The sequence below is a fragment of the Mirounga leonina genome, unplaced genomic scaffold, assembly GCF_011800145.1.
Source record: "Mirounga leonina isolate KUSES-001 unplaced genomic scaffold, KU_Mleo_1.0 Mir_171, whole genome shotgun sequence".
In the NCBI taxonomy this organism is placed as follows: Eukaryota; Metazoa; Chordata; class Mammalia; order Carnivora; family Phocidae; genus Mirounga; species Mirounga leonina.
In genome coordinates, this window is record NW_023270436.1 from 17,131,689 (window position 1) to 17,144,974 (window position 13,286).

The following is a 13,286-nucleotide window of genomic DNA, read 5'->3' on the forward strand; positions in this document are numbered from 1 at the left end:
AGAAGGTTCAGGGAGTTGGAAACTTGTCCAGAGTCACTCAGCTGATGCAAACCAGTTTTTGATGCCAAGTTCAGGGTCTTACCCCACCTGTCTCAATGCCGGGCCGTGGCGGACTCCTGAGTCAGGAATGCAGGACCTTGGGCACCCCAGACCTGCTGAATCAGGATCTCCCTGGTGCCTCGTGGGAGTGTGGATGTTTGGGAAGCTCGGGTTTTGATTTCCTCTGCAGGCTTCTTTGCGGTCAGAGCAGCGGGTCACATCTTCAGTGAGGTTTTTCCTGCCATCACTGGGTGCTCTGTCTGGCTCTCTTGGTGGAAGGTCTGGAAAATGACACAGATCCCATCCTGGTCTACCCAAGTCTCTGAGTCTCCCTATGGCTCAGAGGCCACCTAACTGCCACGGGCTGGGAAAACCGTGAGGGGACTGTGGCTGCTGGTCCCAGGCTGGGGGAGAGGCTGGGCCAAAGTGTGTGGTGGAAGCTCAGGACATGGTGAGGGCTCAGGTAAAGGAGCCAAAAACCCGGCGCTGAGGGTGAAGTCCAGAAGAAGCCCCTCGGGATGTCCTGCTAACACCTCTGGAGGCCTCCTTGCAAGGAGTCTGAAACACAAAGATAATTCCAGAGAGAACGTCAGTTAGGTCTCTGGAATAAAATAATGGTGACAGTTACACCGACCGCAAATCACCGACTGTCCTCAGAGGGCCTGGCACAGGTGGGAAGGTCATTGCATGGTGGGAAGTACGGCCCAGAGACGCCAGGGGCCTTGTCCCGGGCCTTGCAGTGAGCGGCAGAGCTGGGACGCGAACCCAGTTCCCGAGGCTCCAAACCTGCTCTGTCCAGTGCCCTCAGAGCCCCAAGGGCTCAGGCTCCAGAGTCAGTGGCGATGCAAGCCGGGCTTGTAAAAAATGTTAGCTCTCATGATGATTATAATGAGCAAGCGACTTCATCTTGACCCTGAAGACCGCCTGGCGTCCGGGAGCGTGAGTGTGTCTGAGTGAGGTGGCTGGAGGCCACGCCAGCCGGGAACGCCTCGGCCCATTGCCCGCAGGCAGCGTGGAGGAGGGAGCGGGCCTTCCCGCCATTCTGCAGAAGTTCCCTGGGAGACCGCGGCCGATTTCTCACCGCCCTGCTGTGACTGTCGGTGGCTGCAGAAGCTACCAGAAGTTGGGCTAGGGCCTGATGGACAGGCCACGGGCAGCTCCGTTTTCTTCTAGTGCAGGGTGAGCAAGTGTAGGAAGAGGACTAACGTCGGATGCCGACTGGGTGCCAGGAACTGAGGGGGGCGCAGGTCACATGCTGCTCCATGTAATCCCCGTGCCCCTGAAGTGGGCACCGAGATTCTCAGGAGGCACAGGCCGATCCCGGCCCCCAACCAGGAAGGGAGGGTTCACATGCGTCTCTGTGGTCCTGAGCCCTCGCTCGGCTTCTTGAAAAAGTGCACCGAATGAACCACAGTTCAGTTCTTCAGCGGCTCATCGACCTACGAAGTTTCCAGGAAGGAGGTCTGAGGCCTAAGGGAGGCCTGGATCTCCAGATGAACCAACCTTAGAGAGATAACTGGTCTGTCCATAAGCCTGCCACACACTTTTAGCAGCGCGACCTCTGCTAAGTCAACAGGACAAAGACCGGCAGATGGCTTTGCTGCAGTCCCAAACACGGTGGAGTGTTTCTCAAACTGTGTTCCACCTCAATATTCTTAGGCACTTGCAAGTTCTGACTGTGTACTAAAATTGTCTTCATTTAAATAAATTTTTAAAAAACCCACTTGTTTTTCCTAGTCGTAAGAACTTTCTCTTTGCCGTGGTAACTTGGCAAGGCCAAAATGTCACAGAACGAGGCTTTGGATTTTTAGGTGGGAGTGTCTCACACGCTGCCGGCGTATCTGGGGAAGTTGGTTCTTTTCCTTTGCCGGTACGAATGCTCCGTGTGAGAAAACCCAGCACACACAAACTCCTCTTGGGTGCCCAGGCATTCTATTATAAAAGGGCCGTCAGGCTTTCAGGACTTCTTTTCTGAGTCCCTGGATTTCAATGGGCCAGCCTCCTGCTCTGACCCTCTGGGGGCTCCAGGCTGGAGGCGGCAGCGAGAGCTCCCAGGAGGCCACAGCCACCGCAGATGAGGGCAAAAGCCACCTAAGCTGGAGCTGGAAAAACGGGCCGGTTTGAGATGGGTTTTCTGCTGAGCGTAAATGTGGGCTGAAAGCGTAAATGTGGGCTGAACAGAATGACACAGGGTTGTGTGTCCTGCAAGTACAATCCTCAGGGAGCAAAACCGCATAGACCCCGTTGTAGCTGTAAAATTTGCCTTCATATGTTTGTGAGAGTTATGTGGATGGTTTTCAATGAACACACATCTGTTGTATCCGTTACTGTATAAAACACGTCATCTGGAGTGATGGCTGCCTCTGGAAAAGCGGGTGAGAGGGACAACGGCCTGGGTGGTGCTGGAGGTGACCTGAGCTTTATGTGAAATGTACTACCTCTCAAAACAGAACTGGAAGCAAATAGAACATTGTCAACCGCTACTAACTCTGCTTCGCCGCTAAGACTTGAGTGTCTGTTGTATTTTCCTCTGAATCGTCTTTCCACTGCGGGAGCCTATGTGCCCTTTAAGCTCCAGGCGCCCCCTCGTGAGCTCCCCAGGCATGTGGTCCTAAGTCGCTCCTTCTTCAGATAAAAAGCAGAACACAGACATCATGTGCTGAAGTATAAATTTAATAAAGCCTCTGATCACGTTTTAATCCCTAGGTTATCTATGAAACCAACCCCCCTCAACTTTTTAGAGCCATCAAGAGCCATCGAGGTGTCAATGAACACGAGCCATAAAAGTACAGATGCAGTGTTTTTGACAGTGTGGTATCTCCAGCTGTTGAAGAGAACAATTTAAATGAAATTACAAACCACCCCTCCTCGTCAAAAGAACAGATAAAGTTGGCGTCGGTGCTCAGAAACCACTCTCTCCCCAGCCCCCCGCTGGCGGATTCTCGGGTAATCCAAGTCAAGATGGAATCAAACGTCTCTGTGCAGGCTGATCGTCCTTTGGGCCCCAGCATAAACGTACAAACCTGCTCCGCGTACACGTGCGTTCTGAGGAGGTCTTCAAAGGAGTCGAGTATTTAAAGTGGCAAATCCACAGAATCAGAGGTTACTAACAAATCTTAAATAATAATAACAACAAATTCCTGCCTTTAAATTCCTTGCCATCTTTCCATCAAAGTAAAACACAAACTCTATTTTCCAGAAGCCCAGGGGCTCTAAGGGAGCCAGGCTTGGGCCCGGGCAGGACATGGCACCCAGCCGCAACCCTTTGAGGGAGGCCATGGAGATAGATCTTGCCCGCTTTGCCGCCAACATGAAGGTTTTTGCCAGAAGGTGCTTTGCTGCTTTGAAGAAAGCTGCAAGCCCCCAGCGAGCTCCACAGAGCAGAGGAGGGACCAGGCACTCCTGGCTTCAATCTTGGTGGTGAGGATGCATAAGGAGCTTGACGAGGGGGGCGAGGGTGGATGGCTGTCAACACAGACCATGGACATGGCCTTTGTCTCAATTCCCTGGATCTAGAATAAAGTTCTTATGATAAGGGGCAAGAATGAGGGCAGAGGAGCACAATGGGTTGGAAGAGAAAACGAAGTAAAAAAACCAAAAACCAAAAAACCCAACCCAGAGTTCTCTCAGCCCTCTGAGCGTCCATCAGTGCGAAGGGCTCCCGGTTCCCCGTGCTGAGGAAAAATGAGCGGCAAGACCAAGTTTCTTGGGATTTTACCATCAATGGGGGGAGGCCACCGCCCCAACAGGCTGGGAAACTCGGCTAGTGTTTGTTCCTTACTAGACAAAAGCAGGGCAAACAAGCAGAGGGAAGGCAGCTACCCCCTAATCAGCAGGCCTTGGGGAACAGCCAGCGCCCTCTGGAAACGGAGCTGCTCTTAAGGGCCAACAGGTATTTTTTCTCCCTAAGCCAGGATGCCAATGTGAATGCACGAGACAGGATCAAGCCAGTGGGGGCCTCCTGGCAGCTTGGCCTGAGGACTCAGAGCATCTGAGGCGAGCCTGGGGGTGGGGCACGGCCGCCGCATGGAATGCGTGGTTTCGAGGTGGGGGCAGTGCCCGAAAGTCCTGGGCTCTGCAGCCTTCCCGGCAGGCACCTCTGCTTCCCTGGGGAGCAGGTGGGCCTGACTGTCTGCAGAGAGGCCGCGTGTGGACGGGACGGAGGCAGAGACTTTGTCGAGTGCATAGAGGCTTGGCAAGGCCTTACCTGAGAAGAGAGTTTTCAGAAACAGAAGGAGAGCGTCTCACCCGTAGTAGGCTTTGTGCACTCGGGACCATATCGTGAAAACCGCTCTGGACCCTTGGAGTTCCTGGGACTTGTTCATGCACAGCTCACTCACAAGGTTAAGGAAAAAAAAGACTCACCAAAAAACCAAACTATCAAAAGGAGAAGGCCCTCTGTGATCACAGGCCTGGGCTTCAGACCCCGGAAAGTAGGAGAAAAGGATCAGCGCGGGCGGAACCTGGAGGTTTATTCTCAACACCCTTCCCATCAGTGTCACCTGGAGAATGCTACGGAGTCGTCATGTGCGTCCCAAGTAGTTGAGGCCACAGGGGAGTCTCATGGCTATAAAGAGTGAGAGGTCACCTGGCTTGTTGGTCACCCACTCCCAGGGTGACCCCGCCCCCTGGAGCTGAAGGCCCCTGGCAGCCCAGGAGTCGGCCAGGGCAGGTGGCGGGAGCGGGGAGCTAGGAGAGCTCGAAGCCCGTGTTCATGCTGACGGCGTAGCGCAGCTTCTCCCGGAGGACGCTCTTCTTGCTGTAGTTAGGCAGCTTGAGCAGGTTGAAGCAGGTGGAGGAGGTGGGCAGACGGCCGCCCGGCTCCCGCTTGCGGATGGTGAAGAAGCCCCGAAGCACGCTGCCCAGGGTGTCCCCGGTGTCCTGCAAGCACACACCACAGCCCTGGTTGGGAGGCACCTGGCGAGGGAGACTCGGCGGGTGCCAGGGCGGGCGACGCAGGAGGGGACCTGGCTGGCCTCGGGGCCGAGCAGAACGGCCGGTGAGAGCGCACTGCTGCCCGAGGCCGCCCCCGAACGGAGGCCCCCGGCCCCGACTGCTGAGCACACAGCAGCAGCCCCGGCAGCCCAGTGCTCCACGGGGGACCCCTGTGTTAGGTAAGCACTCAGAAAGGGGGCCTTCGGGTTAACTGCCAGTTATTGCTCAACCAATTTTCAAAGAGCCAGACTACTGTAAACATACTTCAGGTACAAAAACATGTCTAAATGCAGCCTCCCATTTCCTCCCACCAGCGCGTGGCCCATGGCAGACTGTAATGTGGGGCAACCTTCCTTAAGTAAGGGGACTGAGGGTTGTCTAGTGTCACATGAGGGACGCGGAGGCCAGACTGCAGCATCCGGAGAGGCAGCTATGCTCAGAGGTCGCTGGGTTTTTGCAGGCAGGGGAGAGGGGCTGAGACACCGAACAATGGCTACCACTGGAGCACTCCTTCCACGGAGCATAACCCCGGAGGCATCTGTTCCCCCTTACAGAAGAGGAAATGAAGCGGCCTGCAGGACGTGAAGGGCCAGCACACAAGCCCTCGCCTGCCCCATTCCTAAGCCGGTGTCCTAAGCCCCTTCCCACACTGCCTCTCAGACCTGGAGCCCCGGCCAGGCCACCAGCTACTAAAACCACCCCCAGGTACTCTTTCCTGAGGGAGTAAAGAGAAAGGGACCTCCGAGAGAGCTGAGGCCCCAGAGCAGCCCGAGTCCAAGGGCATCCTCTGGGGGCCCGACTGCTCTCCTGGCTGGAGGGCTGTGGAACCTTCGCACCTGGCTCCCAGGAGCTGCGCTGCCTGCCCCGCGGACACAGACCGGGTGAAGGTTCTACCCAGTGGGCACAGCAAACCACCACCAAGAGCAGCTGACTCTTCCCCCAGCAGTGGTACCTGATCATCTGACACTTCGACACAGCGGATGGAGAAGGGAGGCTTGAGGTAGGCGAATCCCAGGAGCGGGGGCCTGGAGCAGCTGGTCACAAACTGCAACACAAGGCAGGTCGAGGGGCCAGACTGGGGCTCTTGCTCCCTCAGCAACAGGCCCCTGGCAGGCGAGCTGCACGTTTTTTGCTTTCTCCAGTCATGGTATGACAGGAGGGTGACCACAGACCATGCATTCGGCCCAAGAACTTGTATACGTCTCATGTCTCAAGGGTGTTGTTCTTGAAGGTTAAAACACACGAAAGCCACACCAGCGGATGTGACCAGTCATTTGTGTGTGCCAGCCCAGGGGCTGGTGGAGAATGTGCAGCTGAAGAGTTCAGGAACAACACAAACTACCCCCCACGGGACCAATCTCAGTGGGACTGGCACGCGGGCCCTTGCTTCGAGAGACGCCATGCATGGGACCACTGGGCAGAGGGAGACGGTGGTGCCCCCAACACGTGGCACAGGAGAGAGGGCCCCACACCCCTGGCACCTGGCTTCCTGCTCGGCTTCCTAGCCAGCCAGGGGGAGGTGTGCAGGTGCGTTCCCCCAAGCACCCTGGACTGCTGTGTCACAGAGCAGTCTCACAGAGTGAGCTCGGCTCCTGGGGGCCCCTCCCTGACAGATGAATCTGCCCTCAGCATGCAGACAACAATCAGGCATCCGGCGCCAGCAAGGCTGAGGGGCACACCAATGCGCCGGACACCCAGAATGGGGCCCACGGGCAGCCACCCATGCTCCCTTGCTACACTCCTGGGATTCCTTGCCTCTCCCAGATGGCAGCACCTGGGTTATTTCATCATATGTGCTAGCTTGTGTCTGCACAGAGGAATCGGACTGACTTAGAAATCCAAGTGATAAACCTGCAGAGGGAAGTCTGAAGAAACCATTCGCTTTTTAGAACTGAACATCATTCGGGGCGCCTGGGTGGCTCAGTCGGTTGGGCGACTGCCTTCGGCTCAGGTCATGATCCTGGAGTCCCGGGATCGAGTCCCGCATCGGGCTCCCTGCTCGGCAGGGAGTCTGCTTCTTCATCTGACCCTCCTCCCTCTCGTGCTCTCTCTCATTCTCTCTCTCAAATAAATAAATAAATAAATAAATAAAAAGAACTGAACATCAGCTACAAAGGCTCTCCCTTCTCCAGGGGATGTACGGGCCTGCGACTTACAGCACCCAGCTGTGCTTCAGCAAGCTGAGTGTTTGGGTCTTAATATAATAAATGTTACCAATGAAACTGTTCTAAATGGCATCCAAAGAGTTTTTGTGTGGCAGGTTTCAAAAACCGTTTGTACACCCAGTATCGATGTTGCTATCCAGTATGGCTTATTTTCCACCAGCCGAAGCACAGCAGCAGCTCCTACTAAGAAAGCAGGGCCGAGCGCTGTGCTGAGCGCTCTGGGACCCGGCCGCACCTCATCACTCCTCGGAAGCTGTGTGATTCGCTCTGTTTTAAGGATGAGGAGACAGACCCAGAAGAGCCTGTGCCTGTCCCAACTCAGGCCGCTCAGACCTACTGTGTGCCGCAAGCCGGGGCTGCTCTGTGGAGGGGGCGGTGCTTTCATCCCCCTGGGACGGGAGGCCGAGGGGCAGAGGGCACAGGAAGCTGCCATCTGCTCGTGTTACAGCTAAAGCAAGCACAGTCAGGTGCACTCCATACGAGGGCTGTGTCTTCCACCCGACTCGGGGGCCTGTCTGCAGGAACTGCAGGTCTGGAGACCGGCTATCCAGAGACACAAACACACCCGCTGTGTGGGACAGACTGCACACAGTTAGGAGACATGGGCTCTCTCCTCTTTCCAGGAGAGGCAGGGGAGCGGTTTTATAGGCCGTCAGGGAGTGTTTGGCCTATAAGAGGTGCTGCTGGAAAATCAGAATTGATTCTCTTAAGAATTTCTGGAATTATGTCTACCTGCCTACCCCAAGCCCTTTGTAACCTGTAGGGATGACCCGGGCATTTCTGCATCTAGGAGTGGTGGCCTCCTTGATGGGAATGAACTCTCCTCAGAATGACAAACCAAGGAGAAAGAAAACCCGCTGCCGTTTCAACTAGTGGTGATACTGTTCATGTTGCCTCAACCACCAAGGTCACTGGAAACCATTCTAGAAACCCAAATGTCCAAAGGAAAATATTTCAAGGTACTTAAATCTACCCCCAGAATATGGCAAAGTGTTCAGGATAAAATATCAAACAGCAGAGCGGGTGGCAAAGTGAGGATTCCATCTTTATAAAAATACACAAGCATGTAACAAATACACAGACAAGTGTGTATGTCATCCAGGGTCCTATAAAAGGCTTTGCCGACGTCAGTAACAGGAAACAACATGGTGTCATCGGAGGGAATGTTTTGAACGTTTCCAACTTTAAAGACACCGGTATAAGGGAACTGGTTAATGTCAGCTACCCTGTTTGCAGAAATACACACTGCTATCAGCCTACTCAATCACGTGTGTTTTATGGGGACACTGTATGTGTGGTGCTGCATGTTTCACACTGCTGAGAAAAAGGTACACAGAGGCAGTCCCTGGAGAGTAGGAATGGAGATCGTTCAAAAGTTTGCGTGTCTGGGGACGCCTGGCTGGCTCAGTCGGTGGAGTATGTGACTATTGATCTTGGGGTCATAAGTTTGAGCCCCACGTTGGGTGTAGAAATTACTTAAAAAAGAAAAAAAAAAACTTAAAAAAAATTTGCTTGTCTGTATTTTAAGGTAATAAACACCATTTGCTTCTATAAGGAAGGAAGAAATGAGATGTGAGCAAGGCCAGCACCAGCGAAGGGGAAGACGGAGTGCTGAGCCCAACGAGCTCAAGCCCACGCAAGCCTGTCTCTGCAGAGGGGTCCGCAGCAGCTCCTGGGCCCACGTGACTCAGCCTCACCCCGGGCCTGTCTGGTTACTGCCTGACCTACCATGGAGGCGGCCTACGGGAGAGGATATGCTGATCATAGGAGGTCCTCTTGATAATTTTACTTTTTCCCCAGTATAAATTATTACAGCAAGTGACCTCTAGGTTTATGAGAATATCTATGAATGCACATCTAGGTAACGTATAAAATACCTTCAGAAACATGGCTCTCTCGTCGGGTGTGAAGTCAGAGGCCAGAATGTCCCAGAGCCAGATGATGACCCTGTGACTTCCATGAAAGCCACCGTAGTATACCGTGTGCTTCCTGAAAAAATGCAGACGACGGGCTCAGCCACACATTCCAATGGGTGCTCACAGACACAGGCAGGGACGGAACTTAGCCAAGTGGCACAGCCAACTCCGGCAGGCCTGGGTGCCTCCTGACCTCTCTTAAAGGCGGAAGTTCACGCCTTCGTAACCCATGTCCCTGGAAGCTAAGGGGGTAGGGAGCTCAAGAGCGGGCCCTGAGACTCCCGAACAGGAGCTAACAGGAGATCCTGCACTGCCACTTCCCAGAACTCTGGAGAGCCCCACAGTCCTCGACACCTGCTTAAACTCTACTTCCACTTCTTAGTCTCTAGGCAGACAAGTGGGGGATCTTTTATTTCAGAGCAATTCACCCAGTGATCAGGGAGGAGAGCACTTGGAAGTGGGCTTCTGAAACAGGAGCCCAGCAAGGGGGCAGCTTGCTTTCCAGGAGGCTGAAGATTTCACCCCCCTCCCCACCTTCGCTCCTTACTTTAAATCTTCCAGATCAATCTCAGCATTGTCACCGGAGATGAGACGCTGTAGCTCAGGGGTTGAGAACATCCGGGTCCACTCGGGCTTGATAATGGAGCGGAATCCGCTAATGAGGGCAGCTGTCTGGTTTTTTATTTGGGTGTGCATCCGAAAATGTGCCATCAAATGGATGTAGCTAATCCTGTTGCCAACAGGAGAAAACAGTGGGAATTAGGAGGCCAGGCTGGGCTGTTACCAGTGGGCTGAAAGATGAGTCCAGCCATTTCTGGACCACTTAACGAAAACACCAGTGGTACCAGGGCGTTTCACCAGAATGACGGCGAGGATGACGACGATGACGACGATGGTAATGCTAACCTTCCTGAATGGCACGCTGGGTGCCACTGTGTATGTGTTCACTCCTCCCCCAAACCCAGATAAGGAGAGGGCCCTTTCTCAGCACAAAAAGTACAGCTTTTTGGACTTTTATTTAATTTCATCCAATTAAGAGAGAATTCTGTCCTCCAGTAAGCTTTAAAACGGGAGAAAAAATGGCTTCATGAGGAAACCTCCAGCAAAGCCTTGCTAATCTGGGCCAAGACTCGAAGCCATGAAAAGTAAGCCTGCAGAAAGCTGTGACCAAATGCAGCTAGCTTACACTTAGGTTCAAAGGGGAAGTCAGAGCACTAACAACAGTTCCGAGCAGATGGTCTTCTGGGCCTGCTTTACTGAGCACGATGACCTCATCTACGACTGTAATACAACGCAAACCTTTCCAGCAGGTTAAATCCAGGCTTGCTAGCATGGCTGATTTCTTAGCAAAGAACCTGAGCCCAGCCCAGGTACAACTCCCCAAATCCCAAATTAGCATAGTCCAAATAAAAATTTTACCCCACAGTGCTCAGATCTGAGTTTCTGACCCTGAAAATATGCTTATTTAAAAAAATTATCCAGCAGCAGACTTGCACATTGAGATACTTAAATATGACTTTTTCCATTATCGATACCCCTTTCATACACGCTTTGAAGCAGGTTGCTGATATTGTCCCATTTTACCAAAAGAGGGAGGGGGACTTTGGAGGACTTTCCCATTTAACAGAAAGTACAAGACCCTAAGGAGGGCGGAATTGGCGTTTCCAGGCCTTTTAAGACCATCTGTCGAACCGAATCCCCTTGCCCTTATGCTGAGCTTTTTTGCTGAGAACGTGTAAGTTTATGAAGTGGCTTTCACACAGGTCCAGGCAGGACAGGAGTCTCACTCCAGCACAGGCTGCATCGGCCCGCTGCCTCTGGCTGTGATCCATGCCGCTCCCACCATCACCCCCGTGCCACGCCCAGCAAAACACGGCCGATCCGGGGGTGGCGGGCTCTATGGGACATGTCACACAGCTGACATTGGGGACGTTCACTGCTCTCCTTTACTGAGGCCCCCCCCTTTGAGCCAGATATCCCGCAAGGTATGTTACACGCATGAGCTCACAGAAGCCCTCTGAAGGGATGGTTATAGGCACACGGCAGGGAGCGACAGGACGCGTCCCTGCTGACAGCTCCCGGCAGCGCCTCCCCACCTGAGCTCCTGGCTCTCTTCTCAGTTGTCCAACTAATGCCCTGTGGCCAGGAGTCAAAACTGGTGTCTTTCAATCCCGAGGAGAATCAGGCCCGTTCTTCTGACCACACTGACAGTCTAAATCAAAGCTCCGCAAGCATGCAGACTGCCCCAACCACCTGACCCGAGAGGGGCAGGATGCTCGGGCTGCAACGTGCATCTGAGCCAAATGACTCACCAGGTGGGACTGAGCTCTCACTTGTCACTGGGGGAGTGATGCTCAGATTAACAGTTCAGATGCTCAGCTGAGCCTGGCGGCAGAAGATTGATAGTTTGACAAAAGGGCCAATATCTACTCCTCATGCTAGGTTCTACTGTTTTAATTAGGTGAGAATAGTGCGGTGGAGATAGTGCATTAAGGAGTTTTGCTTCTAGGGACCAAAGAGGTTGACATTTATGATAGATTTCTAAAAGCCTGTTATCTGTGACAATAGCTGCCGGGCCTCCGAGTCCCCCCACGTCTAAGAACCTGTCTGTGGCATTTGAATTCATCACTGTGTCTTCTCAAGAACAGCATTTTATGCAACTGCCACATGCTATCATTCCAAAATGATCTGCCCCTCCAAGGTGTCCTTCCACCTCCGTGCCCTCTGGGTTCAGGACTACGTGCCCAAGTGGCTCAGAACCCATTTGTCTGCATCTCGAGCCGTCATTAAATGCCTAGGAACACTGCGGCCTGGGTGCCTCTGCCCTTAGATGGGCTACTGCCAAAAATAAGTTGTCAATTCTTATTTTGCAAATCGAATTTAATACAGTTTTGGCCTATGAACTGTAACGAGTAAATTCCATTATGATATTTATGGCCTCTTTCTACTTCAATCTATCTTAATAAATTCTCAAAGTAAGACCAGAGAGCCAGAATGAAGTCTTTTCAAGTGCTGACCTTAAAAATCTAATTGCTATACTCACTTATTTTCATTCGTAACAGGAATGGTCTTCCCTCCAGGAATCAGTTCATGGCAAACAAGCTGGGGGAGAAGATGGGGAGCAATTACTTGAGAGAATTCTAACAGGGAAACAGGGCTTCCTGAAGATGAAAGGGCCTGACGCCAACGTCCGTAATGATGACAGAATGAAGATGGGACGTGTTTGGGAATAATCATTTTCACAAGAAGCCAGGGCTTAAATATCAACAAGCAGACCCTGCACAATCAATGTGGAAGGTTTCTTCTCATCCGAACCTCACGCAGACATTTGTACTAAGGCTTAAAGATATCACAGAGGGGACCATGTTTGCATTATGAGCATAGTTAAATAAATGTTGGTACAGCCGTACCCTGGAATGGTATGGTACCATTTCTGGAAAAAAAAAAAAAGTGATACAGGTGCCCCGGGAGAAAAGTCTGAAAACACATGACACATTAACAGTGGTGCTTTCCTGGAGCTGGTCCTGTAACTGGCTTTTTCACGTTCTGTGCTCATCTTATAGCAGAATCTGTGGTTACCAGTTTGCATCATTTTTATTGTCAAAAGAGAAAATTCTGAGGAAGGCTCAAATCTGCTTAAAGATTTGAAGACCACAGAATCGAGTATTTTCCTCAACTTCAGGCATTTCTGGGGGTCACCTAAAAATCAAAGAATGCATACTTTTAAAGCTAATTTTAGCAGAAATTCTACTAATAGAATATCCTGGGTCTCTGATGATGAAGAAAGGAGCGATCGTGGCCTCTAGTCCCACCGTTGCCAACACCTTGGGGCAACGGGAGGACTCTGAAGCTGGAAGGGTCTTTGGCAAGCCCCCGGCCTGGTGTTTCCTGGAAAGGGCTCCAGGGAGCGCCCCGTCCGCACGCTACTACTTGGAGAGCCTCGGAGAACCGCTCTGTGGGAAGGCGGAGGTTCCTCCCTCACAGGCTCCTCAGAGCGCTCACACACCTGTGTGCTCGGGGCTCCCTACAGGAGCTCATGGCGTCACACTGCTCCCAGCCAGGACTCACACTCACGAGAGGTACTTTTGTGAGAGAAGAGAAGCGGGGCTTGGGGAGACGAGTGACCTTTCGGAGGCGACGCAGGCTCGGCTCCAAGAAGCCAGCTCTGCATGAGGAAGCTCTAGGTCCGGTTTCTCCCGCAGCCCTCAGAACACGGGCGCATGGAGGCTCA

At 52.9% G+C, this 13,286-nt stretch overlaps 1 protein-coding gene across 3 annotated transcripts in view; it reads right to left on the bottom strand.

The window, feature by feature from the left end:
• Positions 1-2,691: 2,691 nt before the first annotated feature.
• The window catches only part of UBE3B (ubiquitin protein ligase E3B), a 51,580-nt gene continuing 40,985 nt past the window's right edge, over positions 2,692-13,286 (bottom strand). The window contains exons 24-28 of one of the 3 annotated variants that reach the window (XM_035017187.1): positions 12,099-12,157; positions 9,603-9,785; positions 9,017-9,128; positions 5,927-6,019; positions 2,692-4,920 (exon numbers count right to left, since the gene is read on the bottom strand). In XM_035017187.1, coding sequence (XP_034873078.1) covers positions 4,729-4,920; positions 5,927-6,019; positions 9,017-9,128; positions 9,603-9,785; positions 12,099-12,157 — 639 coding nt within the window. In that variant the 3' untranslated portion in view covers positions 2,692-4,728. Of the gene's footprint in view, positions 4,921-5,926; positions 6,020-8,166; positions 8,880-9,016; positions 9,129-9,602; positions 9,786-12,098; positions 12,158-13,286 lie in introns of those variants that run through there. The other 2 variants (XM_035017188.1, XM_035017189.1) reach the window with 2 other exon arrangements.